At 38.6% G+C, this 27,080-nt stretch overlaps 1 protein-coding gene across 2 annotated transcripts in view; it reads right to left on the bottom strand.

Moving 5' to 3' along the window:
* Positions 1-1,872: 1,872 nt before the first annotated feature.
* The window catches only part of LOC144668230 (monoacylglycerol lipase ABHD2-like), an 83,893-nt gene continuing 58,685 nt past the window's right edge, over positions 1,873-27,080 (bottom strand). For both annotated transcript variants that reach the window (XM_078530000.1, XM_078530001.1), the window contains 3 exons: positions 22,026-22,095; positions 20,247-20,331; positions 1,873-12,625 (listed from right to left, as the gene is read on the bottom strand). In XM_078530000.1, coding sequence (XP_078386126.1) covers positions 12,423-12,625; positions 20,247-20,331; positions 22,026-22,095 — 358 coding nt within the window. In that variant the 3' untranslated portion in view covers positions 1,873-12,422. The remainder of the gene's footprint in view (positions 12,626-20,246; positions 20,332-22,025; positions 22,096-27,080) is intronic.

Here is a 27,080-nt window from a genome sequence, read left to right on the forward strand (position 1 = left end):
TCAAACATGGACAAAAGAGCTGAACTGCCGAGGTGAGGTGAGAGTGACTGCCCTTGACATCAAGGCTGCATTTGACCAAGTGTGGCATCAAGGAGCCCTAGCAAAACTGGAGTCAATGGGAAATCAGGGAGGAAACTCTCCGCTGGTTGGAGTCATACCTAGCACAAAGGAAGATGGTTGTGGTTATTGGAGGTCAATCATCTCAGTTCCAGGGCATCACTGCAGGAGTTCCTCAGGGTAGTGTCCTCGGCCCATCTTCAGCTGCTTCATCAATGACCTTCCTTCCATCATGAGGTCAGAAGTGGGGATATTTGCTGACAATTGCACAAATGTTCAGCAGCATTTGCGACTCCTCTGATACCAAAGCAGTCCATGCCTAAATGCAGCAAGGCTTGGACAATATCCAGGCTTGATCTGACAAGTGGCAAGTAACATTCATGCCACACAAGTGCCAGGCAATGACCATCTTCAACAAGAGAGAATCTAACCATCATCACTTGACATTCAATAGCATTATCATCGCTGAATCCACCACTAACATCATCCTGGGGGTTACCATTGACCAGAAACTGAACTGGACTAGCCATATAAATACTATAGCTACAAGAGCAGGTCAGAGGCTAGGAATCCTGCGGTTTCAGGAGGTAACTCACCTCCTGACTCCCCAAAGCCCGTCCACCATCTACAAGTCAGGAGTGTGATGGAATGCTCTCCACTCTACTTACACCACAGAAGGCAACTCACCACCACCTTCTCAAGGGCAATTAGGGATGGGCAATAAATGCTAGCCTAGCCAGCAATGCCCACATCTGGTAAATGAATAAAAACAAACTGTACTTGCTGTCTGCCTAGTTACATTGTTTTGGAATTGAGTCAGTGAGGCACTGTCTCCAACTCTAACTCTTCCAGAACCTCAAAATTGTGGAACTGTTGATCTGCTTCTGTTTTTACCCCATTCTTCCACAAACTATAGGCTTTTAACTCCGCTTTCATCTAATCGCTACTTCTTGATCTAACATTGAAAAAATAGGAGGAAAATTGATATTGTTCTGCATTGTCATTCATCAAGGCTTAAAAAAAACTTCATTAAAGCATTATAGATGTCAGCATTCTAAGATATTTTTTCACCATCTCCTTTGCCAGGTATTTTCGGAAACTCCAAATCTTGAGATCTTAATTTAAGATCAGAACTGGAATAAATTTGTTCGTGTCTTAATTGATTGTGGGAATGTGTGGGCAACACACTTTTGTCCAACTAAAGTTTATAATGTCTAGTTAAAAACGCTCATACGGAGTAGTCTCAAGCAATGCCTATGGTTCCTACTTTGCTTGATGGTTGCACCCTTGTCTCAGAGTCAAAAGGTTAAGGATTCAAATCTAGGCTGACACTCCTGTGCAGTATTGAGGGAGCGCTGCATTATCAGAAATGTCATATTTCAAACAAGACCATAAACCAAGGTTCTGTCTGTCCTCTTATGCGGGATGTATTCAAAGAGTGGAATTCCCCCAGGTGTTGTATTTATCCCTCAACCAACATCCCGAAAATGCATCTGGTCATCATTTGCTGTTTGTGGAATTTTGCTATGTGTAATTCATCTGCTACCTGTCCCACATTGCAACAGTGACTTGTTTTTTTTTAAAAGAATAGCTACTTCTGGCTGTAAAGTGCTTAGGACCATCCTGAGGCTGTAAAAGGTGCTATATAATTGCAAATGTTTTTTCTTTTTAAACTAGCAACCTCGCTCAATCCAGAGGACAGTTGGCAAAAGGGTGTTTCTCAATAACAGCTTCAGACTTGATTAGAATCCAAGTCAAACACACAGCGTGAATGAATTTACTAAACAAGGAGGAAAGTTGAAACACGTATACCAATCAGATTTACAACTTTTATTTCAACAATTGAGAATTCAAACCAACAAATTCAGAAAAAAAGTTCTATAAAATTCTGCAACAGTTTTAACGCAATAAAGAAAATAGTGTAACTATTTAAATACATTGCACAATTCCACACAAGTCAATAAGCAAATTGTTTTTAAAAAATCAACACAAAGAACAAAATTCCAACTCGAACATGTAGGTAAACATTGTGATGTTCAGAACTTTGCATTGCTAGTTGCTTCTTGCTGTAATTCCCTATCGATTTTGTGGTACTGAATAAAACTCAGAATCTCATTTGATAGTTTGACTCTCCTGGAATGACGCATCAAAAAGGCCATTGTGCCAGTGGGTTTTCTAAGGGTCTCCAATACCAACTCTCCAAAATGAATACATGCTCTTCAGCATGAGAGGTACCCTCTGGTGGATGCAGCTAAGGCATCTATATGTTACAATCAGGACTGCAACTGTTTTATTTTGGGTGAATTGGAAACATGTCACCTAAAGTACTTAGAACTTTCTCCTCCTCATATGTAAACAAACTTTGAATTGGACAGATCTACATATTCAAATACCATCTTTTCTACATCCTGCCCACCTCCCCGCTGACACCTTTCCTCTGCCCAGTACATTGTATTTTACTTTGTATTGGTACTTTGGACACTCCTGCCCCTAAGTCTTCAAGTATCATTCTAACACCTGTACCCTCATCCAAGGTCCTTTTTACATGCATGTTGTTTGTTCAGAATCTGATAATTGGCACTCTGGTATTAGTCATCTTTAGCTCTGTTTCAAGTCTGTCCATTTACATACTCCACTGATGTTGTGCAAATGTCAAAGTGTGAGACAAATTAAATGCAGCCATGCATTCAAATCATGTGAACCCAGCAAACATGACCTCTGCTCCTTCTATATACTGGACTAAAAACTACAGCATTGGCCACAAGGAAAACTGGACAAAATGGAGTTAGTTTCTCATTAAATTACACATGGAAACACGAAGGACTACAAAGAAACAGATTTATACTGCCAGTTTTCAAAAGGCTGTAATATTTTCATTAGCATTTCTCAACTTCATTCTTAAGTGAATACCTTTCAACATGAATAGACTATCTTCCAACTACAAAGGCACAAGTTCAAGCCTCAGGGCAGCTCAATCACTTGAATTGCTTGTTTCAGTTAGGTGAGTTTCATCTATAGAGTCAAATACAAGGAGCATTACCTAGAGACACAGGGAAGGTCAGAGAGCATTGCTTTCTTTGTGTATTTATTTCATATTTTGCCCCAGTTTCTGGTGTCCTCAGGCCATGCAGCAAACATAACAATGAAGCACAAGGAGGCCCCACCCTCTCTAGTCTCTAACTGTGCTGCTCTGAACCAGTTGTTAGTAATGGTGATGGTTCTCTGGTGAGCCCTCTGAGGAACAGCATCTGGCCTCTGCTCAATGCTTCTATGCAGCAATTTGTGAATCTAGTGGTTAGAAATTACACTCAAACTGGATTCCACCCTGCCATCTCTCTGCACATATGCAGCAGAGATTGCCAATTCTGTCCCCACCTCATTTCCTGGTAGCCAGGCATAGTGTGCCAGGATCTGGCAGTGGAAGATTGTGCCTCAGGCTCTCTCCTGACTGGAGAAATGCATTTGGCAGTGAATAGCCTGTGAAAAGGATGAAAATAGGAGGCATCAAGAAAATAATCTTCTAATTCTGTTCTACAGTGTTGAACATTCCAATATAGAAATTTTAATGGCATGACAAAACATACTCAAGGTTCTAAAAATTAAATGGTAAGGATGTCCAACAACAATGCTAACTCAATATATCAGAATCCAGAACACATTTAAAAGGCAAGTTATTTGTATTTTTCAGGTTAGGAACCAGGCAGATCTTCAGTACCAAAATATAAAAAGGAGCAAGGAATAAAATCAGTCAGTCATTCATTCATGCTTACACCTGGGTTCAAATCCAGCCAAAGAATCAGAAAGCTGTTATGCATGAAGGGGATTTTTAGAAACACATCAAATCTCAACGGAAGAGGACTTACAAATCTTACAATTAGAGAAGACTCTCATTTCCAATTCTTAAAAAATTAGAAAATACTGGAAATGCAAAATGGCTAGTCAGCATCTGAAGGTGACATTTTAAATATTTCAGTACTCATCCAAAGTTTTCTCCTATCTTTGCCCTGTTCAGTTGCTGACATAGTTGGTATGCGTTTCCTGGTTTTATTTAATATTTTCTGCCATTAGCAGATTTTAGTTTCAACTCTTACAAAATTTAAAACAGGCAGAAGGTTTCAAAAAATTCAGTTAGATGCTCTGAAGCTTATCTTTAGTTTGCTGTGGTAGGGTTAAGTATATAAAAGATCCCTAAATCTCACAAGTGAACATTACTGCATTATTCAGAAAGCTTTATTGTGGAACCTTATATGGCACAGGCCAAGACAAGCCAAACAAAACAGTGTTTCCAACCATACTTGTAGAAAGATAGCTATATCAGTACATCAGGAACCAATTGGGAGCTGGTAAAGGTTTGCTTACTGTGGGGCACTGCCAAAAATGCACTCTGATTTCAAGAGATTTTTTTTTTTAAAAAGCTGGTGGTTTTGTTTTTTCTAAATATTATGGTTAATGATTCCTTGGGTTCCCACCAATATTCCTTATTTCATTGGATGATACTGCAGATCAGAGACGATCATGTATACAATGTAAAAGGAACATTCAACGTGCAAAAAGTACTAAAGCTGTACACCAATTTTGAGAAGGGCTGTGGGAATTTTTTAAATCTTAAAGCAGCACCAGTCATACAGCTCTAATAAAATCTTTGTATTCTCACATTAACAGGGTCACATCAAAAGGTTGTTTTATTTGAAATCTGCGATGTGTGACTTAAATTCATTTCAATCTACAACATACATATCTCCATACCTAGAGATGAATATGACAAGCTTTTCATTAATATATACTTAAAGCAAACCTTGAAATTGTGTGTGGGTTGTACTTGTAATTTACTAAGTGTAAATGAAGAGATGTGTCACAAGGACGACATTGCATTCTGTTCACTGTTGTGTGCAATTCTTTTCCCTCTATGGTAGCTTCCTAAATTAAGACGAGACATTTCACTTTGCAGTCAAAGACTGCCAAAATTAGGAAAGTGCAAAGAGAGATTGGTGTAGTCGGCAGGGTTCACCAAGATGCTGACTGCCCTCTCAAGTGGACATTAAAGACCCCATGGCATTATTTGAAGTGGGCGATGGGGAAATTTCTTCATTTCTTGGCCAGTATTTATCCCTCAACTAATATTACTAAAAATAGATCAATGCTAAATGTGGAATATTGTCGCGTGCAAACTGCTGTGATGTAGAGAAACAGCAGTTACTACACTTCAAAAGTACTTCATTTGCTGTGAAATATTCTGTGACATCCTGAGAATACAAAAGGCACTATACAAATGCAAGTTCTTTCTTTCTATCAAATGTTAGTGGGGATTTCTGTCTCTGGAATTTATATTTTCAGTGCAAGCTATTTTTTAAAGTTCTATTCTGTGATGTGATTCAGAAATAAAGTATGTTTTTTACAAATGAGGAAAAGGCAAACTGGAGTTATTAAATATATGCTCACTCGCTGAATAGAACAGCTCAAGTACAGTGCATTTCTTGGTGCATCTTCGAGACTTACTTTCATTACACAAAAACAATAAGAGCTGCAGGAAATAAAACACTGTTCAACAATAATCCCAGGAAACATAATATGAAGGTTGTGCAAGTGTGTGGAAAAATATTTGTGCAATTTTTGCATAATTAAGCCCACAATAATAATATTTTAAAAGTGCACAGATGGAAGGGAAGGGGGTGAGAGAGAGAGACAAAGAAAGAGTATAAGGTTTGAGAAATCTGTGTTACTATATAAATGTTCACTGTTCAACAATAAATTACTATAAATTTTCTTTGTGATGAAAAAAACACCATAATTAGTCTCCATATCCTAAAGAAAGCTCAAAGTGCTTCAACTATAATTACTTTTGAAGTGCAATGACAGTTGTAGAAAATGTTGTACCGTGGTCCTATCCCTAGGAGCAATAGACAAAAAATGAACACGGGTTGGGTGTTCTATTGAGCATACAAAAAGACAGCTTGTTGATGCACTGAACACAAAATAGAACAAATACCATTTAAGATGCAGAACCTTGCTAAAGTCATGCCTTTCCACAATGCTGTGCTCATGCCAGACATTGCAGATATTAGCCCTACTCACAATTACAAATTTATCAAAAATCTTAAAATGCAGTCACACTTTCATATAGAGAATTAATGATTAACTAAGGGCGACTAAATATTACGTTATTCTGTATTACTCTAGAACCTTCACACTGTTTAACAAGAATGTGTTGCTGGGTCTAAATAGTCACAGTGAATAATTAACATTACATTTTCTGATATGGTCTCAAAAGAAACTACAACTCCCTAAAAAGAAATTGGAACACACTACCTACAATATTTAATTAAATACAAGTGCATATAATCAATAAACTCTGCTTTTATCAAAATGCAGAGTGAATTTTGTTACCACATGGGTATCTAAAAGAGAATCCCTGAGACATGAGGATACAAATGACAAAGTTCTCAAGGAATTATAAGTTATTACAGGATTTAGAATATATTTTGGGTTTCTGACTTATGGTTACAAATAAGTCTGATACACAGGCAGCTAAAAAAATTTTCCCCTTTTTATTCAGGTGATATGGGTAAAGGTCCAAAGAAAAAAAAGAGGATTAATAATGGAGAATTCATTGGACATTTTCTTCAGTTGGATTCACACAATATCCTGGCAGCACTGCTCCAGGAGTCGGTTTACAAATTTCAACTAACTTCCAGCTATACCATTGCAATGGTGGCATGAAGATCAAACCTCACTGCAAACACTAAGGATACCTGCAATTATGTCATTTGTTATATCTAAGGATATGGATTTCCTTTGCTGAGGAAAAAAGTTTCAGCTCTCACCAGTTGGGGAGTAGAACATAAACACTCAAATTTAAAATATTTTTTTGAAGTGAAGACCCTCTGGTCAGGGCTAAGAAGTTAACAAAAGGTGCTTTGTACTATTAAACTTCACTTGAAACAAGGTGGAGCAGGTTTATAGATTCAGATTTTGAAGCCACTTTTATATTATGCTTGTGCTGCCAACTCCCAACATGCAGATCCTCTATGGCTGAGGTATTAGCAAACTGTAAAAGTGGTTTATACACAATTTGTAAAAAATGTCTTTACTTTTACCTTAGTCTCACTCATAAACCAAGTTTTCTATCAATATTAATAGAAAAGGGAAAAGCTGAAGTCTAAATATTAATGAGAATAATGGCCAAAATCAATAACAACTTAGTCAATAACTGATAATTCAAAGCAAAGCTCCAGTCATTGTTGCAAAACTTTGACTAGATAGGGCACATATAGCTAATGCATCACAGGATTTGTATGCACATAGGAAAATATTTAAGGATACTGCTGTGCTTAAACTGGGATTTATTTAGTACAAGCACAGCCGCATTTTATGCTAAAATGCTCGTATAATGCTCTTAATTCTTCAAATTGCTCCCAAGAAAATCTCACATGCCCAATATACTTGATTGAAATCTTAGGGCCAGCTTTACCTAGCCTTTAAAGCCACAAGTGAAAATTGTATTTTAAAATGAACTATGTTACACAAATACAGATCCTGAACTAATATGCATTTGGTTTACTCCCCTGAAGCAAGACTATGTATAAAAACAGCAAATAAAATCCTCTTCCTCATGCCTTAATTTTTAGCAATGAGCTCTGGAAGAAAGATCTTGCATTGGTAGGCTGGTCAAAACTCTGCATTTTTACTCTGCACAAAACTTCAGTAGTTGAATACAAGAAAAAAAAACACAAGCTCACTGGTTTTCTAACTACGGTTAAAGGTCTAACTCTTAAATAAAAGACAGTAAAGTGCACTCATGTACTGCACCCCATCTCTGGAATATGCTTACCGTACAGGAGCAATTCCAATGCAACACAATGATGAAATATCAAAGCCAATGGGGATACTGTAATTCTAAAGGAAGTTTTTCATAAAGGTATTTGTTTTAAATAATTAGCTCCTGGCACAATTGTTGAAAATTACAAACTACTTCTTCAAACATGGAAATAGCAATGCTATACACTCAAAGCCCTCACTAAAACAAAAACAGTTTTATTAAAACAAAATTAACAGCATCTTGCAGTGTATGCCCATGACCTATTGCAAACTCATTCTCCAACATATACTGAAAATGAGAAGATATCTAATTACAAGATATCCAATATCCAACTTTTAGCCTTAGTTACAGAGACTAAAGTCTCGCAGTGAATTATTCAAAAACAAAGTGTACAATGTAATGAGGGAAATGCGGCATCTGTTTCATAGATAAGTTATCAGTGGTCCTTACTGAGTGAAACAAAAACCGCATCTAATTCCCTAAGTATCATGGAAAAACTCTCAAGCTGCTGGTCTTGAGAGGGTACACTTCAACACAGTTGGCATTACTCTCAACTGGTCAAGTTACTACCGACTTATGCTGTCATTACATTTACTGAATCACTAACTACTAATCCTGAAGTACATTATATTCATCAAGACAACCTCAACACTCAATTTCTTGCCACTGGAGCACTGCATTGATCTGCAGTGAAACTGAGAATAGGAAAATGCAGCTGAAATACACTTTCATCACTTAATTAACAGTAAATGAAACCCTCTTATTGCCCTCATCTTTATCCATGAGCCTTGGGAAATAAGATCTTGCATAGGAAGGCTACACAAAAGCAAACAAAATTCTGCATGCAATTTTACCTAGACTAAAACATTGTGTACCAAATATGCTGGTTAAGTATCTTTGGATTGCCAACATAAACCATAAGTGTAACCATAAACCTCGCTGTACGACCTCAAAACTTGAGAATACACCCTATGCAAGAACTGAAAGTCATATTTGCATGGATACATTTCAAATGACAAACATCCCAATAGATGTCACTAAAACCTCAGACCTAGCTAATCGTATCCCACTTCTATGGCACATCCTATAACTCTCATTCAGATGCAGGTTCAACTGAAGGATGAAACTGCTAATCATAAGATAATGAAAGTATGTTTTCTTTGGTCTTCACTTAATATAGATGGTAGGGTCAATGTAATAAGTACAAATGAGAAGAGGCACCCAAAAAAACCTAGCAAGAAAGTATGATAACAAAAACATTAGGGACCAAGGACATCATAAGAGAATCCAGGGAATGAGGAGTTTGATTAGAGAATCTTAAAGTTTCTATGTCCCTTCATTTAAACAGATAACATTAAGCAAATTGGTAAACAACTTAAAAATGTTGAGAATTGTAATGATTTTGTAACAGGTGACGAAGTCTATCGTTACTCACACATAAATAGTTACATTTTCAAGCAGGTAAGTTGAGGTTTTAAACACTATTCAAACATCACCCAGATACAAACAGCTTGGCATGAAGTAGAGTTTTGTCAGTAACTGGCTGCCTGGATGCCACTTAACAGTATTTGAGGCACTAATTACCTGATCAGAAGCAATGTTTCTTATGGTATTAGCAGTTCTAGCTATAATGCTAAAAATGCTTCAGTTGACCTAGTTATTACCAATGCACTTTCCTGCCCTTCTCCACATTCCCCAAATATGACAATGACATTAACTTATGTATCTATAAACAGGTGTTTGTACTGTCTCTTATCTTATAAGGCTAAGCTGACAGCCTTGAAAACCAGGGATTGTGAATCATAAGATAAATGCAAAATACTGTGGATGCTGGAAACCTGAAACAAAAACAGAAAATGCTGGAAAAATTCAGCAGGTCTGACAGCATCTGTGGAGAGAGAAAAACAAAGTTAGCATTTTGAGTCTGTTTCGAGCTCTGAAGAAGGGTCATATGGACTTGAAACATTAACTTTGTTTTTCTTTCCACAGATGCTGTCAGACCTGCTGAGTTTTTCCAGCATTTTCTGTTTTTGTTTGTGACTGTGAATCATAATCTATTCTCATGTCTCAAAACACCAAGGTTCAAATGAATGAGTTTCCTTCTCAAGTTGGAGGCAGCCACCAGTGTAGAATTGTACATATTTTGAATTTAGTGAATGAGACCCTGTGCCACAAAGACTGCTGCTGGTATCATGAGGTGACTAAATACAAATGTACTCAACAGTCTCTCGTTTACTAACCTACTGACATTAGCAAGCTGTGGTTCATTCCACATGACAGATAAACATTATTAGATGCAGCACAAATACAAGTTGGATAGTTTTGCTTTTATAATGGCTAAATGTATCTGAATTGCATGACCATTACAATAATTGACAGAATTTCTAAAACAGCTTTGCAAGTCATAAGGGCTCAAAAATCTGGATTAACTTCAATTTGAATCCTACCTTTCACTGGATATAGTTTTAATAGTCAAAATTGAAGTTCAGGCCTTTGGTTTCCTTACTGCAAAGTGAGCTGGTACTGACTCAAGGGGATGAAAAAACACTTTTGGGAAACATGTACAGCTTAGTATTGAATCCAGAGGCAACAGTGTTTGGTTCAACCAGTCAAGAGGAGTGTTGAGAATATAAAATCAGTATGAATGGATATCAGTTCATTCAAAACAAAAATGTAATGTGGTTTATCTAGTGCTTATGTACATTATTCAAAGGGAGAATTATTTCTGGTGACGCGAACTGGGTAATTTTGTTTAAATACATTGGTTTAATGATTTAATAATAAATATATTTTCTGTAGCGTGCTAGAGAGCAATTAAGCCTTTAACTCAAGAATCTCTGATAAGAGCCAAGTTGACTCTCTAACCAATGTTATACATCTAGGAAGCACTGAAACCCCAAATCATAACAAGATGTTCAATAAATCTCATGCTTATCTGCTGTTGGTTGACAGACTAAATATTATACAGTTTGGAAATGGACAATATAGGATGGGTCTGTTTGGTAATGGAAAGGGATGAGCCATCAGTTGTTCAACATTGGATAACATCGGTTTCTCAATTTTGTCCTCTTCTGTGGTGCTACAAATCCACAGACAGCAACTGCATTCTTGTATCTCACAGGCCATTCCTAGATAATGGATGTTGGTTGGCTGCAGAAGCTATTGGAAAGCGATCAGAGAGGGGAAGGCAATGATTTTTCCATTTATCCCTCGGAATGCAGTGCCCAACTAAAGCATTTCCTATTGCTTCTCTGACTGAAATTAGCTAACTCAGCACCAATCAGGAATAAACCTAGGAAACAGTTCTATAGTACTGACAACAAATAAGCTTTAAGGACTGATCATGAGTCAGCAATGTAACAAACCTCTCTGCAACTTACACTATTTCTCATTTCTTTGATTTGAGCATATTAAGGGCTATGCATACACAAAATATTGACCAGGCAACAGAATAGGCCATCAATCAGAATAAGAAGATTTAGGGCTAATTTCATACTAGCTGGAATGACTGAGCATATACAAAGTTCTCCAGTGGAATGATCTCTATATAGGTCAGCATTTATAAATGGAGAATACATAACTTTTTAAAAATTATTTTTCAATAAATGTAGATCTATCCCACATTTATGCCATGAATCAGTTGCAGCAGCTTCCATACCACTGCATTTGCAAAAATTTTACAAAAAGGTAGAAATTTATGGGTTCAAATGGAAATTGCTTGCGATCAGTTTATTTCAAAACAATATCTATCGGACTGTGTTTTTCTTTTAAAAGGCTAAATTGTGATCAAACACTGCAGTAATAAGTGCCATGGAAATGCAAACAATTGAGTTTGAGAGAGACTCATTCCAGAGGCAAGTTGCACCACAGCTGCAGATCATACAGCTCAACTGTGAATCTGGGCTACCTGTCAAGGAGGAGCAAACAGAAGTAATAAAATAACTTTGCAAGAGTTTCCGCTGAGTGAGAATTCTACATTTTGTTTCTCTAAAAAGACAAAAGCCAATGGAAGTCTTCACTTCGCAAATTTATTTTTTTAACTTAAAACACTTTGCTGCTTTTAATCTGATCAAATGACCAAAACTGGATCTCTTGGTAGGGCAGAAAAATAAATGCCTTTTTTCATAAATTAAAAAATATATAAGAGAAGGCACAATTTTTAAACAAATGAGCTCCTGCAAAACACACAGTTAACTTCTGGGAATCCTAAATGTTGCTCATTTGCTCCAAACCTACTGGTACCAGATATAAGTGTGGTAACAGTAACTCTTGTCTCATGTTCTATTCACTACAAAACTGTGTTGTTGTGCAAACGTAGTGAGTCATCATTTTGTGTGTGCTCCAAGTTGCTTTTAGCGGAGAAAGGCATAGAAAAGGGTCTTGCAATCATATTTAAACAGTTGTGATAAAAGAGTATAATTCTGCTGGTTGAACTACATTAATAGCAGGGATTAGTTTTAAGGTAGTCAGAACCCAGATCAGGAATGTAACGATGATAAAGGGCTAAATGATTGGAGAGAGAGTTTGGCAAATCAGGTCTGTGCAATAGTTAATCACTGAGGTCCGAGCAGCTCTGGTCTCCAGCTGCTGTGCACTGGGGCTTGTTTTTCTCCCAGTGACAGATGGCATTTGTATATTCTATAATAAGCTTATCCATCCAAGTTAAAGGTTTTGGAAAGAGCACTGCTCCTTCAAAGAATCCAAGGTGACCACCATGCAGAGTTAACACAAACATGACATTTTCTTTTTTCTCTGAAAAGAAAGAGAGAGAGAGTGAAGTTAGAAATTGCCAGTTATTCATCAACAACTTGCTATACAAAAGTAAACACTAACATAAGCTAGTTCAAAATATTTGCAACCTTGAGCCTTTGTATGATTGTATGTAAAGAATTAACTTGGTTTCATATTGGCTTTATAGCTTCCTTGATGGTTCAGTTGGTAAGTGCACTGGTTAGTGAAGTATGGAGCCATGGAGCCATATCGACCATAAAGATTTAAGGTTCAACTCAATTCTGGGTTGAATTAGTTGGTTTGAGCCTAAGGAATGGTACGGTTGTCACAATGGGCCTCAGTGCCCATCTGCTGGGAAGGAGGGGGCAGGGGAGAGAGACGAAGAATAGCAGGAGAGAGGAGGGGGCAGGAAATCAGCAAGAGTTCGTGATCACTATCAAGTGACCTTTTCCTGGAATGCTCACATGTGGATGTTAGGTGAGGACAAGATTAGTCCTGGTTGTGATGTCCACACCACAACAGTCAGATGTTGCAATCCTATTAAAGATGTAGATTAAATCTCCACTAATGCTCTGCAGTTTATCAAGTGACAGCTATTTAAATAATCTAATTCATCTGAATCTCTGTGATACCCTACAAAATTAAACATAAAACATTTCTATTTAACTATAAAACTTGCCTTAGCTCATGAATACATACACTTTAGAGTATAAGGATAAAGGACAACAGTGTCAGTAAGTGCAGTGTATTTGCTCAGGAGATGGCGCCGTAGCCAAATATTTACCCAGTAGCACCTGCCGTACAGCTCATTAAACTGCAGCATCGCTTCATAGTCAATCGACATACTGTGAGTACAAGGTAACCAAACAAACATCAGAGGGCTTCTGAACTCTCCACTGCTGAATGGCTTTTTCACTAAGCAGGCCATGTTTTCTCGTACATAACAGGAAACCAGCAGCTTGACTGATGGTGCTAAGAAGCTTCAATGTCTTTTACGGTCTTCTGCTCCAAAGGGAGGTTTATATTTACATCAGGCAAAATTAAATTAGTAGATGAAAGATCCAACCAAAAGCAAAAAAAATATTTTCCACTAACTTTCAACAAGGATAAAAATACATGTTTGTGCTACACTTGCCAGTGTTTTTATCCATCAGCATACTGCAGGCACACCAAACTCAACACAGGGGTCTAATCTGTTTCTGATTTCCACAGTTTTCGAGCAATTTTGTTTTACTAGTCTATAACAATCATTGATATGAAAAAACATGGTGATTAGGATAAATATTTTTACAGATTACAATAACCTTAGAATCCCAGAGATTGCCCCAATATTATTTTGGGGTGAAAAACAAACTAAAACAGATCTTTATTGTACTGTAGTCACTAATCTCAAATCAAAGCCTTAGCTAGCAACACTTTTTCATATTGCCCAACTGCGAATCAAACTCTTAGACAGTGCTGCCAAGGTGAGAGGTATTTAACTGTTAAGGCTGCTCCTTATTTCACAAATATATTGGCAGCTTTTCCAATTTGTAAAATTGTTTCAGTTCTGACAGGTGGGGAGTGTAAATATATTTCAATTGATCCCGAGCACTTTTTTAAACTAGCCTGCACACCCCAGTGGAGGTATACTCTTATGCCACGTCAAACGCATGTGGCATAGCAGGACTCTCCTCCAGCGATAGCTACACTAATCCTATGACAAGTTTATGGAGTTATTTTGTTACTCTGCACTGCTGTAGAATAGAAACTTCAGCATAACTCATCCTAGGACACATTTTAAACAGCAAGTTTAACCTCTTGTTTGGAATATTTTAAACTCAAAAGACAGCAACATTGTACAATGAAATGTGCTGATAAGGACCGCCTTCAGATGGAGTTTACAGCAGGACTGTCTCTGCTCGCAGGCTCATTGTTGGATAAGCCTGCAGCCTGTCAGCAATAGAAACAAGAGCTCAAAGTTAATTTGGGCATCACCCTCAAACATGAGTCCATGCTTGAATTCAAAGTTTAGGGCTAGTATCCTTAAACTACACAAAATATTGCTTTTTTGTTTGTGAAGCTGAGGAACAGGAATATACAACCCGAGCCTGCTCCACCATTCAGTTAGATCATGGTTTATCTGTACCTCAATTCCATTTATACACCTTTACTCAATATTCGTTTTTACACTTTTCTGACCAAAAATGTAACACTCTTAAAGTTTCAATTGATCCAGCATTCACTGGCTTTTGGAAGACCACGTTCTAAATTTTCCATTACATTTTATCAAGTGTTTCCCAATTCTACTCCTAAATGACCTGCCTCCTATTTTAAGATTATACTCTCTTGTTTTGGATTCCTTAAACAAACAAAATAGATACTTTGTCCCTATTGAATCTCAAATCTTTTTAAACACCTCAATTAGGTAACCTCTCAATTTTGTAAATTTAAGAGAATACAAGTTTAGTTTGTGTAATGTATCTTCAATGTAATCCTTTAAACCCAGTATCATTCTGGTAAATTTGTTCTAAGGCTAATCAATATATCTTTCTTCAGGTTTGGTGCCCAAAACTCAAGGCAATACTCCACATGCAGTCTGACCAAGGCTCTGTACAACTGAAACAGCACTTCCTTAGTTTTTAATTCTGGCCCAATTGAGATAAAGGCCAGCAATCCATTTGATTCTTGATTATTTTTGTACTTGTGCACTAGCTTCCAGAGGGTTGTGCTCTTCCATAGCTCTTAGTGTCTCATCACCAAGAAAATATTCCAATTTGTCTTAGATTCAAACTGGATGACCTTGCACTGCTCCACATTGAACTCTATATGCTATTGTTTTGCCTACTTAGATAATCTATGTCCCTTTTAACTTCCTCCTCCATCTAAATAATTTATTGTGCCTTTGTCATGACAGCAGTTCACAGCCCCGAATTACTTATGAGCATATTGAACTTTTTAAAGGAAGATATATGTTAGAGACATACAAGCAAGAGCTGGCTGAGAATGTAAAGTAACCACTTTCTGGAAAATTTCTAACTGGATTACACTTGACTGACTAGTCCAGCGAAACTCTGGAATGTCACATCTAGGAGTCAAGACCTACTTCTGACAGATACACTTGAAATACAAAAGATTGAACTTTAATTTCCTGTGATTGCAGAGACAATGGAGACAGGCTACCACATCTCAGCAGTAACCATCTCCTGTTGAGTTATCTCTCAGAATGTGGAAATGATCGGAGTTGAAAGAAAGCAGAGTCTGGGCAAAAAGCATATTTGCTTTTCCCTTCCAGGAGTACACAAGAAAATGGGTTAAAAGGCTAGCTGCAAACCAGATCGGGTGTTCTAGTTCTGGTGTGCTAATATGTGCTGTGAAGGTCACAGCAGAAGATCATCAACTAGACATCCCTGCAACTTTGGTAAAAGTCTCTCTCTGGCTGGAGGCATGTCAGCAAAGCCACAGTCAAGGAGGAAACAAGACAGCTCCTTCAGCTAACCTGCAGAACCAAGTGGCTCCAAACCAACTGTTCAACTACCAAAGTCAGCTCTACTGGAATCATCCAACTTAACGGCCGCACCGTTTCACCAACTACTCCTCATGGACAAGCCAAAGACTGATTTATATATCTTTTTAAACTTTTACTTTTGGACTCAACTTCTCATTTCTGATCTGTGCGTATGTGTGTTGCACTTTTATTATTTTTTTCTCCTCGGGGTTTTAGTAACTATTAAACTTACTCCGATTCAAGAAAGCCTGGTTAAATTGACCCCTTCTAAGTCATAAATACATTTGGACTGGGAAAAGGTACCCATGAGGAAAAGGATCCCTCTTGAATTAACCTTGTTGCAACCAACCGAAGGGGTTGAATAAAGGGGCGCCAGCTTATTCATCCTCACCCAGGAGCATAGCAAAATTGGGGTCCCGCTTGTGAGGTTAACAATTTGGGGTACTTTGTCTGGGATCATAAATTGGGGGACTTCGTCCGGCGACTGGTCGAAACACCTTGTAACTTAGTGTTATCTGCAAACTCGAATATACAACTCTGTTCCTTCATCCAATTTATTAATATATATGGTGAAAAATTAAGGCCCTAATACAGATCCCAAGGAAAACACCACTTGTCACATCCTGCCAAAAAAGCTTCCCTTTATTCCAGTCTTTGCCACCTACCTCCCTGCACAAGTCACAACGTTATCTTCAATTCCTTGTGCTCTCAATTTTTGAGAAGAATCTCTTGTGCAGATCTAGAGACAATTCCCCTATCCATCAAGTGCCACAAAAAAAATCAACTAAATTAGTCAGACAAGACTGACACTACACAAATTTATGTTGACTCTCTTTGGTAAATTGAAACTTGGCCAAATGGTCAGTCATACTGTGTCCGATGATACATTTGAGTCACTTCAACAGACACGTTTGTAGTTCACTAGTTAGTCTCTCCCTCCCTTAATTTTTTTTATTCGTTCATGGGATGTGGTGTTGCTGGCTAGGCCAGCATTTATTGCCTATCCCTAATGGCCCTTGAGAATGTGGTGGTGAGTTGTCTTTTTGAACTGCTGCAGTCCATGTGGTGTAGGTACACCCACAGTGCCACTAGGGAGGGAGTTCCAGGATTTTAAGTGATTTTAAGGAACGGCGATGTAGTTCTAAGTCAGGCTTGGCTTGGCGAGCATGACATTTGCAATTTTCTAACCCAAAAGGCACAATTTCCGAATTCACAGAATTTTGGAAATTTAGGGTTAACACATCCGCAATTTACTCATCCAATTCTTTTAATATTCTTTGGCATTCACTTTCCTTCCATCTCCCAACCCCCACCTGAAAGAACCTGGAATAAAAAACTTCAACAGCACAGGTACAACTGCTTCACATCCATGCAAAATCAACAGTAGAATTCCAGAGCCAAGTCATATCTCATTCCTGAAAGTATTCGCAGTTCACTCAGGTTCAATGAAGTACATCTCCACTTCATAACCTTAACATGAGTTTTCTATTTTAGTGCTTTATGAAAACAGATGCTCCCATCTGTGCTCTCAAAATACTTAAAATTGATTGGACACAAGCAGAGTTCTCTGCTGTTTTTTAAAGTGTGATTCACAGCACACAGATTCAGGTTTTGCTAGCTATATAGCACACTGTGCAACTATCAGTCTCAGACTTGTAGTACACCATAACCATAGTAAAAGAGACACTCAGCCAATGATTAAGAATTGAACAAATTCATTCCATCAGTGCAAAGAAGAGGATTTCATGGCTGCCAAACTTCTCTGGTACTCAAGAGCATACACTAATCAATTTTGCTGCAGTCCAGAACTATTATAGTTTAGAGGTACACACCATGCTGATCTCACGCTTCAATCTGTAACAGCTGAAGAGACTTTCCCATAACTACTTTTGTATTAATCTAGCTTTTAAAACCTAAAAATCCATGTGTTTTATTGCTTACATCCCTCCTGCTAGCGTTTTGTACTTCAAATTGTGCTCCAGACGAAGTCATTTATCGTCCTTCTATGGCCCCCCAGTTAACCCTGGTCACAAACTGGTTTAGTGAGGGCTACTGACTAAGATATGGTTACTGAAAGTTAGTTATGTTTGATATCTGATTTATGGAACATTAGCTAATCTATTCAGTTCAATTTTTTGCTCTGCTGCATCCATTTCAGGCATATTTCATTGGCAGAATTCAACACAGATGAAAAACATAATTGACTTCTGGGTGTTAAAAAGTGGAACAAAGTAACTCAAACACAGGTCATGCCATCCTGAAACCATCTTCATTCTTATAAAGTAAAAGATGTGTGATTAAAAAGGTTACAGGGGCAGCTAGTTTCAAGACGACATAATTGTGGAGTTATTTCAAGTGTGAATATTGCAAGTGCTGATTCATAAACTGCTTTGATATTGCAACGGTACAACATGCTCCAGATGCAGAGGTCTTACACAGCTGGTAGTGATATGGAATACAAGCTTACCAGATTCCAGGTGCTGGATCTGTGCACTTGTCCTTAATGTATTCAAATAATAATAAGTCTAACTCAATTTTAAAACCGTAAACTATGTTGGTGTATTTGAAAAGTAATTTTCTCAACATTAGTAAAATATTTAACCAGCTTTTAAATCCCAGAAATGGCATCAACAAAATCAAATATCCCAATCTTCAATGATTTGCTAGACTGAAGATCTAAACCCTTGTCTTCTAAGTTACTCAAAAATAGCTCCCACACAATTTTTCATACTATGCTAAAACATTAAGAATTAAGTTATGCATTAGATAGATAATTAGCACTACTTCTGAGCTGCAAGTATTTGCACCATGCAATCAATAGAAGATATGCACAGGCCACGACAGTAGGAAAATCGAACTAATTTTAAGTATGGTGCCATCTTTGTATGGAAACAATACATGTATAAATTACATTAGTTCAGAAAACAATGTTGAATAGTGTTGGGCCTCTACCTATTCAATATTACAGCCTCTGAAATTATTTTGCACACTATATGTACAGAATTTGTAAACAATGAGGACATTTTTGTACTTCCCTCTAGCCCAAAGAAACTCAACACTGCAATGAATTGTATGAAATCCTTATCCCTCATTCTATGTGGTGCTTCAGGCTACCTAAGTAGCTTTAACTCAAGTCCACAGTCTAATCAAGGACTATTAGAAGTCTTTTAACAGGTAAGGCCTTATGGAATCCTCATTTGATTTTCTTGGAAAGGTTTTAAAAGTGGGGTGGAGAAAGATATCTGGCCTCATCCATGGCTGGGGAACTTGACATCACACATCCCAGTGGAGTGGGAGTTTGAGCTCACAGCCCTTTGTTCCATGGCAACAGGCCTGCCATGCTTACCATCATTACTGTTTTTTCATAATCCCCAAAATACAGTTGGATTTTAAAATGATCAGAAGTTGAATCTGAGCTAGGCAGCACCAAAACATTTTGGCACTTAGGTTTAAAGGGAGATGTAAATTGCTTGAATCCAGAGGATGAGCTGGATCCAGAACATAGCTGCAACATTGTAGTCACTTCATGTGAATTGATTCCAAAATTATTTCATTTTAAGTTTTCAATTTTGTATCTCTAATATTCTTCATCCTCTCCTACAAGGGTATGGTGCCATAGGCAACAAGGGCTCTCCAGTGCCAATTCTTCAAGTACCTAGACAAGTACTTAGGCATCATGTACCAAAGCCTGAACCCTGTCCTCGGTAGACATCTACAAATTAATTTTTCCAGCCATTGTCACTGGAAGGCAATCAAGAGCAGGAAACCATGCTGATTTTCCCCTCCTTAGCAGAGGAACAATGAGATAGTTGTGTGTTAGTTACTCTCAGTGAAGGCAGAGACTTAAAACTGAAGACTGAACCCTGCAGCTTTCTGATCAGTGCAACAATTGGCAGAGAATTTAATCAAAGGGCAGCATTCTACGCAAAGATATTTATAAGAGGAAAGAAGAAACAATGAATCAACAAAGCAAGTTGGTTGAGGCCATGGATTGAACCTGGGGTGAATTTTAGAATTGAAACAGCTGTCAAACATTTTTAGCTGGTAAGCAAAAAACACTTAAATAAACAATTGTTTGAATGTAAAAGTATTAAAGATGGATGGGGACTTTGCTTTTTGTTTCTAACATGCAAAAGGTATAATTATTAAACTCACCTGCAAGTGAACGAGGGATGGTCAGCAAGCTTTCGTGCACTAGGGGGTCATCAGAAGCATTCACTAGTAGAAGGGGAATCTGGATCTGCGTCAGCAGGTAAAACAGTCATTACATTACAAACAGATGCCATCTACTGACAGGAATAGCAAAGGCAAGCCTTTCAAATAATTTCAACTTCTTAGTTACATGAAGTTTGCCTTCCTAGTTTGACTAACTTGCCCCTACCCCACTCCCAAGTATTCTTACTGTAAATATGTTGGCACAGGGATTTCAGAAAAGCTTCATGGCAGTTAAGTCAATGTTTTATGGAAAGGACTATAAATTTAATCTCCTCTTCCTTCCCATAATCTTTCCACTGCCCCCGCCACCCGCCACCCCCCCGCCCCCCCAAAAATACAACTGAAATTTCTGTAAAGGAGAATGGTGGATGTATGAAAAGTGTTTGCACTTTGTCTTCCTTAACGGTGGAAAATGCCCAGTATAGTTAGTTTTTTAAAAAAAAAAATTGGGGTTGTCCTGAGAGAACAATTTGCTCACGGTAGCAGTGGTTTCAGTCCTATGATGTATGGGAATGGTTTGGGAGAGAAAAGAATGGACACAACTTTAAAGTGAACTGACTTGTGCAATTCTAACATGTTAAATAATCCCAGCAACAATGTATAGTGTTTGAAGGACAAAAGCATGCTATAACTATTTTAATTAATTACTCTGATGGATCAGTTAAGAGTTCCCACATTCACTATGAAGTGCAGATGTTTAAAGTGTAGCTACTGAAATCAACATTAGTAGCATTTACAAATAAGAATATGCATTCCTCAGATGCACAAGCTTATTTTGTTACCAACAAAATCAATATTTTAGAAGTCAAGCAATACACCCTTGTTGATCAACCTGCAAGTATTTTATAAAAAATAAAAAAAGAATTGGGAAGTGGGGAAAAACACACCCTCTGTTCTCCTCATTGGACACCCCGCAATACTGACTACTTCATCTTTCTGTAAGATATAAATCTCAAGTCCAAAAAATATGCTGGGAGACAGAGATTTGCTTGCATCACAATATCAAGCAAGGGAAGGCCTTCTGACACTGTGGAATTTAGCTTTCTTGCCACATGACCCACAATAGAGTGGATTTTCAATACAGTCTAAAACCACAAGCATTTGGACAGGGGAGAAGCGGGAGAAACAAGACGACAGGCTAGAAAGCCAAAGCATCTGTACATATATAATGCAACTCAAACTCTGTGGGTTCTAATTAAGTTCTGTTGCCATGGTGATGTTTTGGGGCAAAATCAAAACCCTTCTGATTGCATTAATTTGCACTGGAACACAATACAGCTCAATAGCAATTTTAAATTTACCTACAAAACGAACGGTGAACTCATCTGTCTCCAATGTGTCAGATTGTTTGTCCTGTGAAAGTATTGTCTTTAAACAATTGAGGCTAAACTGCACCTGATGTGCATCCTCCAGTAACTCATTCCAAGCTGAGTGATATAACTCTTACACAGACAAACTGAATGCAGTGCTTGGTCTTTGAAACTAAACAAGGCCATTTCCATCACTTGAGTATTAATAGGAAGGGATATGGAAGCTACTGCAGCTGGCATTCCAGGAAGGTCAATTTGACCACATGCAATGTTTCATCCTTTATAGTGATACCTGCGCTTTTTGGTTGCCAATGGTTTTTTTTGAAGCTGGATAAAGTTAATACAAATCACACTGCAGTGAGGTGCAAAGAAATGGATTACAATTTAAACCCGAATTGAGATCACTTACATTGTGAAGATAGTGCATACAGCTTTCTTTTTCATAATATTCTTTCAGCGTGTCATACCCATGGAACTTTCTGAAATAGACCGATATTGCTGTAAATCCGAGATATGTTAGAGATAGGCTCAAATGGATGAAAAGAATAAGGTTTTGAACAAACATGCATGTTACACTCACTTTACAGTCATGCATTAAGTACAATAGCTACATATGTATTTCCAATGTAAAAAAAGTTGAATTACCAGAACATTTCAAATCAACATTGCTCACGTGACCATAACTCATGTATTTGCTCGAACAAAGGTTAAGGGGTGATCTAACAGAAGATCTAAAGTTATGAGGGTGTGGTGACTGGATGTATAGTCACACCTCCTGTCAATCATGGGACATGTGATGTACTACAGGGGCCCTGACCAGTGAGCTCTTAGGACGGGGCTTTTCCGGTGAGATCTGGTCGAGCGTGCAAGCACTAAAAATGTCTCTGTAATAAAGTTTAACTGTTTATTGACAAAACCAGTCTGCTCCAGAGTCATTGTATTTGGCGACGAGGTCAAATCAACTTCGACTCTGCACCTTGCCCTGTTACTGTGGGTAAATCGAATTTAAAAAAACTACTCACCAGCCATGCCGCTGTTTGGAAGAATTGACTCATGTGATGCTAATATTGAATATTGGAGCCAGTATGTTGATCACCTCGGGTTTTACTTTGTAGTGAATGAAATAACTGAAGAAAAGCTGAAAGCAATCCTCTTAAGTGTATGCAGCAGTAAAACATATCACTTGACTGCCAGGAGCACATCCAATTCCAAGTCATATAGTGAATTAGTGGACCTGGTGAAAGTGCACTTTCAGCCAAAGCCATCCGTGTTATTGCAGGGCTTTAAATTCAGTTCAAGAGATCGGGTCCTGGGAAAGTCCCTTGCAACCTATGCAGCAAACCTCAAGCAGTTAACAGAATACTGCGATTTCGGAGGCGTTTTGAACAATATGCTGTGGAACCCATTGGTATGTGGAGTCAAGGATGACGCCATTCAGCGCCAATTGCTAACCGAGGTCAATATTGATTTTAAACGTGCCCTAGAAATCTCCCTCGCCATAGAAAGTGTCATGAGAGACTTGCAGGCTTTGTGACACATGGCAATAAATGCTGGCCTAGCCAGCTACGCCCACATCCCATGAACGATAAAAAAAATAATAGCACCATACTTCCATGTTGGGTGGGAACCTGCCACTGAGTGTGGCACGAAAGCCAGATCTGCAGAATTAAAGCATGATTCAATGGCCACTCTGAAAAATATTAAGAAGCCTAACAGAAATGCTTCATCACCGGTTTTAAGACCAAAGTGCTATAGATGTGGAGGTGAACACAGAGCAGATACCTATAAATTCAAAGAGGCAGAATGCCATTACTGTCATAAGAAGGGTCACGTGGTTAGGCAATGCCGGACAAAGTTGAAGCAGTTTGCAAAACAGCAAACAAACATGATAGAAGTAATGGGTACAACAAAGACTGAAGCTGCTGCTCCTGACGCTTACTCCTTATATAATATGACTGTTGTGAAGACTGAACCTATTAAGGCGACACTACAAGCAAATGAGATGCCACTGACAATGGAAGTGGATACTGGTGCCTCAACTACAGTGGTAGGAGAGCATACTTTCAGATACCTTAATGAAGGAAGATGGCCAATAAACTTGGAGCGGACAACCGCTAAATTAAGAACTTACACAGGAGAATCTATTCAAGTAAAGGGCATCGCCACTGTCCCAGTCTCTTACAAGTGACAGACAGCCCAACTGCTGTAATAATATTGAAAGGTGAGGGACCCAGTCTTTTAGTCGGGATTGGCTACAGAGGTCAAACACGACTGGTCTGAGATATTTCACTTAAAATCAGATGGAGTGCAAAGGGACTTGGGAGTCCTAGTCCAGGATTCTCTTAAGGTTAACTTGCAGGTTGAATCAGTAGTTAGGAAGGCAAATACAATGTTGGCATTTATTTCAAGAGAGCTAGAATATAAAAGCAGGGATGTGCTGCTGAGACTTATAAGGCTCTGGTTAGACTACAATTTTGGACCCCGTATCTCAGGAAGGACGTGCTGACCCTGGAGAGGGTTCTGAGAAGGTTCACGAGAATGATCCCAGGAATGAAAGGCTTAACATATGAGGAACGTTTGAGGACTCTGGGTCTATACTCGATGGAGTTTAGAAGGATGAGGGGGGGATCTGATTGAAACTTACAGAATACTGAAAGGCCTGGATAGAGCGGACATGGGGAAGATGTTTCCATCAGTGGGAGAGACTAGGACCCGAGGGCACAGCCTCAGAGTAAAGGGAAGACCTTTTAGAACAGAGATGAGGAGAAACTTTAGCCAGAGAGTGGTGAATCTATGGAATTCATTGCCACAGAAGGCTGTGGAGGCCAGGTCATTGAGTGTATTTAAGAGCGAGATAGATAGGTTCTTGATTGGTAAGGGGATCAAAGGTTACAGGGAGAAGGCGGGAGAATGGGGTTGAGAAACTTATCAGCCATGATTGAAAGGCGGAGCAGACTTGATGGGCCGAATGGCCTAATTTCTGCTCCTACGTCTCATGGTCTTTTGGAATCCCAAAACTTCTAAGGAAATACAACATGGTTTTTCAGGATGAATTAGGGAAGTTAAAAAGGCATGCATGTCATGATATATGTTGATCCACAGGTGACACCATGTTTCTTTAAGGTCAGACCTATGCCTTATACTTTGAAAGAAAAGGTGGATGCAGAGCTGTGCAGGTTAGAAAAACTGGGCAGCATCCAACCCGTCCAATTCTGAGTGGGTCGTACACATAGTTCCAGTGGTTAAGCCTGATCACACCATACGCATCTCTGGAGATTATAAATTGACTGTAAATAAGGCAGCAAAAGTAGACAAGTACCCCAGTCCAAGGACAAGCGACTTATATGCCAAGTTGGCTGGAGGCAAGTCCTTAACAAAACTGGATATGAACCACGCCTACCAACAATTAGAACTGGATAGCACATCGAGAAAAAGCGTGACCATTAACACACACAAGGGTCTCTCTCTGTACACTTGTCTACCCTTTGGAGTCTCGTCAGCATGCACTATTTTCCAGAGAACAATGGAAAGCCTTTCGCAAGGAATCCCACGAGTGGTAGTATATTGAGATGATGTTCTTATCATTGGGTCAACCAAGACTGCACACTTGGCTCTACTTGGAGGAGGTATTAAGAAGGTTCATGGAAGCCAGTGTACGGTTAAAGCAGGAAAAATGCACATTGCAAGCACCTGAAATTACTTATCTAGGTCACAAGGTGGATGCCATTGGTTTGCATCTGGTAGAAGATAAAATTCAGGCAAGAAAAGATGCACAATCACCATCCAATGTAACATAACTCAAGTCCTTCCTGGGTATGATGAACTACTATAGCCACTTCTTACCCAAACTGTCAACTGTTTTGGCACCATTACACTTGCTGCTAAAAAAGAACCACCATTGGTACTGGGGTTCACAACAGGAAGAAGCCTTTGTGAAAGCAAAAAAATTGCTGCATCCGTCATGTTTATTGGTACACTCCGACCCATCGAAAGAGCTGGTATTAACATGTGATGCCTCTCCTTAGGGTGAGAAGCTGTGTTATCACAAATTGGAAAATGGATCAGAAAGACCTAGTGGCTATGTCTTGAGAACCCTTTTCCAAGCCGAGAAGGGCCATTCTCAGTTAGAAAAAGGATTATCAGTAGTATTCAGTGTAAAACAGTTTCATTAGTACCTACATGGACCACATTTCACCATTGTGTCAGACCATAAACCATTAACAAGGTTATTGAGTGAGGATAAGGCTATTCTGCCAACAGCATCAGCAAGAATACAACGCTGGGCTCTGGCATTATCTGCGTATGAGTATACTTTTACGTACCGCCTTGGCCAACACATCGCAAATGCAGATGCACTCGCCTCCCAGGTAGTATTGTAAATGCCAGATGGTATTGTAAATACTTCTGTTCCACAAGAATAGTGCTATTACTGAATTTCTTAGATTCTCCGCCTGTGTGTGTGAAACAAATTAGAAATTGGACAAAGAGATCCAATATTGTCGAAAGTCAGAGACTTTGTTTTGCAAGGATGGCCAAACTCGCCTGTATCTGAAGAATTGAGACCATTCCATGCCAAAAACACGGAATTAAGCTGTCAAGATGGAATTGTGTTGTGGGATCCAAGAGTTGTCGTACCATCACAAGGTAGCGAGCCACTCTTGACAGAGCTCCACAGTGCGTATCCAGGCATATCAAAGATGAAAATGCTTGCGCGAAGCTATGTATGATGGCCAGGCATTGACAGCGACATTGAGAGCATGGTCAAGCACTGTCTCCACTGTCAGCAACAACAGAAGTTGCCTGTTTCAGCTCCCCTGCATCTGTGAGAGTGGCCTGATCGACCCTGGGCTTGATTACATTTGATTATGTAGGACCATTCTTTGGTACCATGTTCTTGTTAATTGTAGATGCACATTCAAAATGTATAGATGTGTATGAAGTCAAATCGCCAATTTCGAACACAACTATTGGAAGCTACGTCATTGTTTCAGCATGCATGGCCTACCTGAAATTGTCGTTTCTGATAAAGATACAGCCTTTACTAGCACTGAGTTTCAGAAATTTATGGATCTGAATGTAATTCAACATACCTCATCGAATGGTCTAGCCGAGAGGGCAATATAAACTTTTAAGTCTGGTAAGAAAATCTCTTTGGTTCTGTGCTCATTTATTTTGACTACACCTCTGAAATGCCATGGAGTATTTTCCACATTAAATGTGTTATATAGATGCAAGTTGTTGATGCCTATTTGTCTGTTTTAAATGTAGGATTCTTCTGGGTGAAGACCATGAAGACAGAAAATGAGTAAGCAAATTTAGCAGAAATATTGAAGATTAGCTGAAAAATAACAGATTTGAGATCTAATGTAATCCACAGTTGTCACCTACATGTAAGGAAAATACAAAGCATCTTCAAATCATAACATTTTTGACAAAACAAAAATCTGTAATCCCGCTGCATCGA

Source organism: Cetorhinus maximus, chromosome 26 (genome assembly GCF_964194155.1).
Source record: "Cetorhinus maximus chromosome 26, sCetMax3.hap1.1, whole genome shotgun sequence".
In the NCBI taxonomy this organism is placed as follows: domain Eukaryota; kingdom Metazoa; phylum Chordata; class Chondrichthyes; order Lamniformes; family Cetorhinidae; genus Cetorhinus; species Cetorhinus maximus.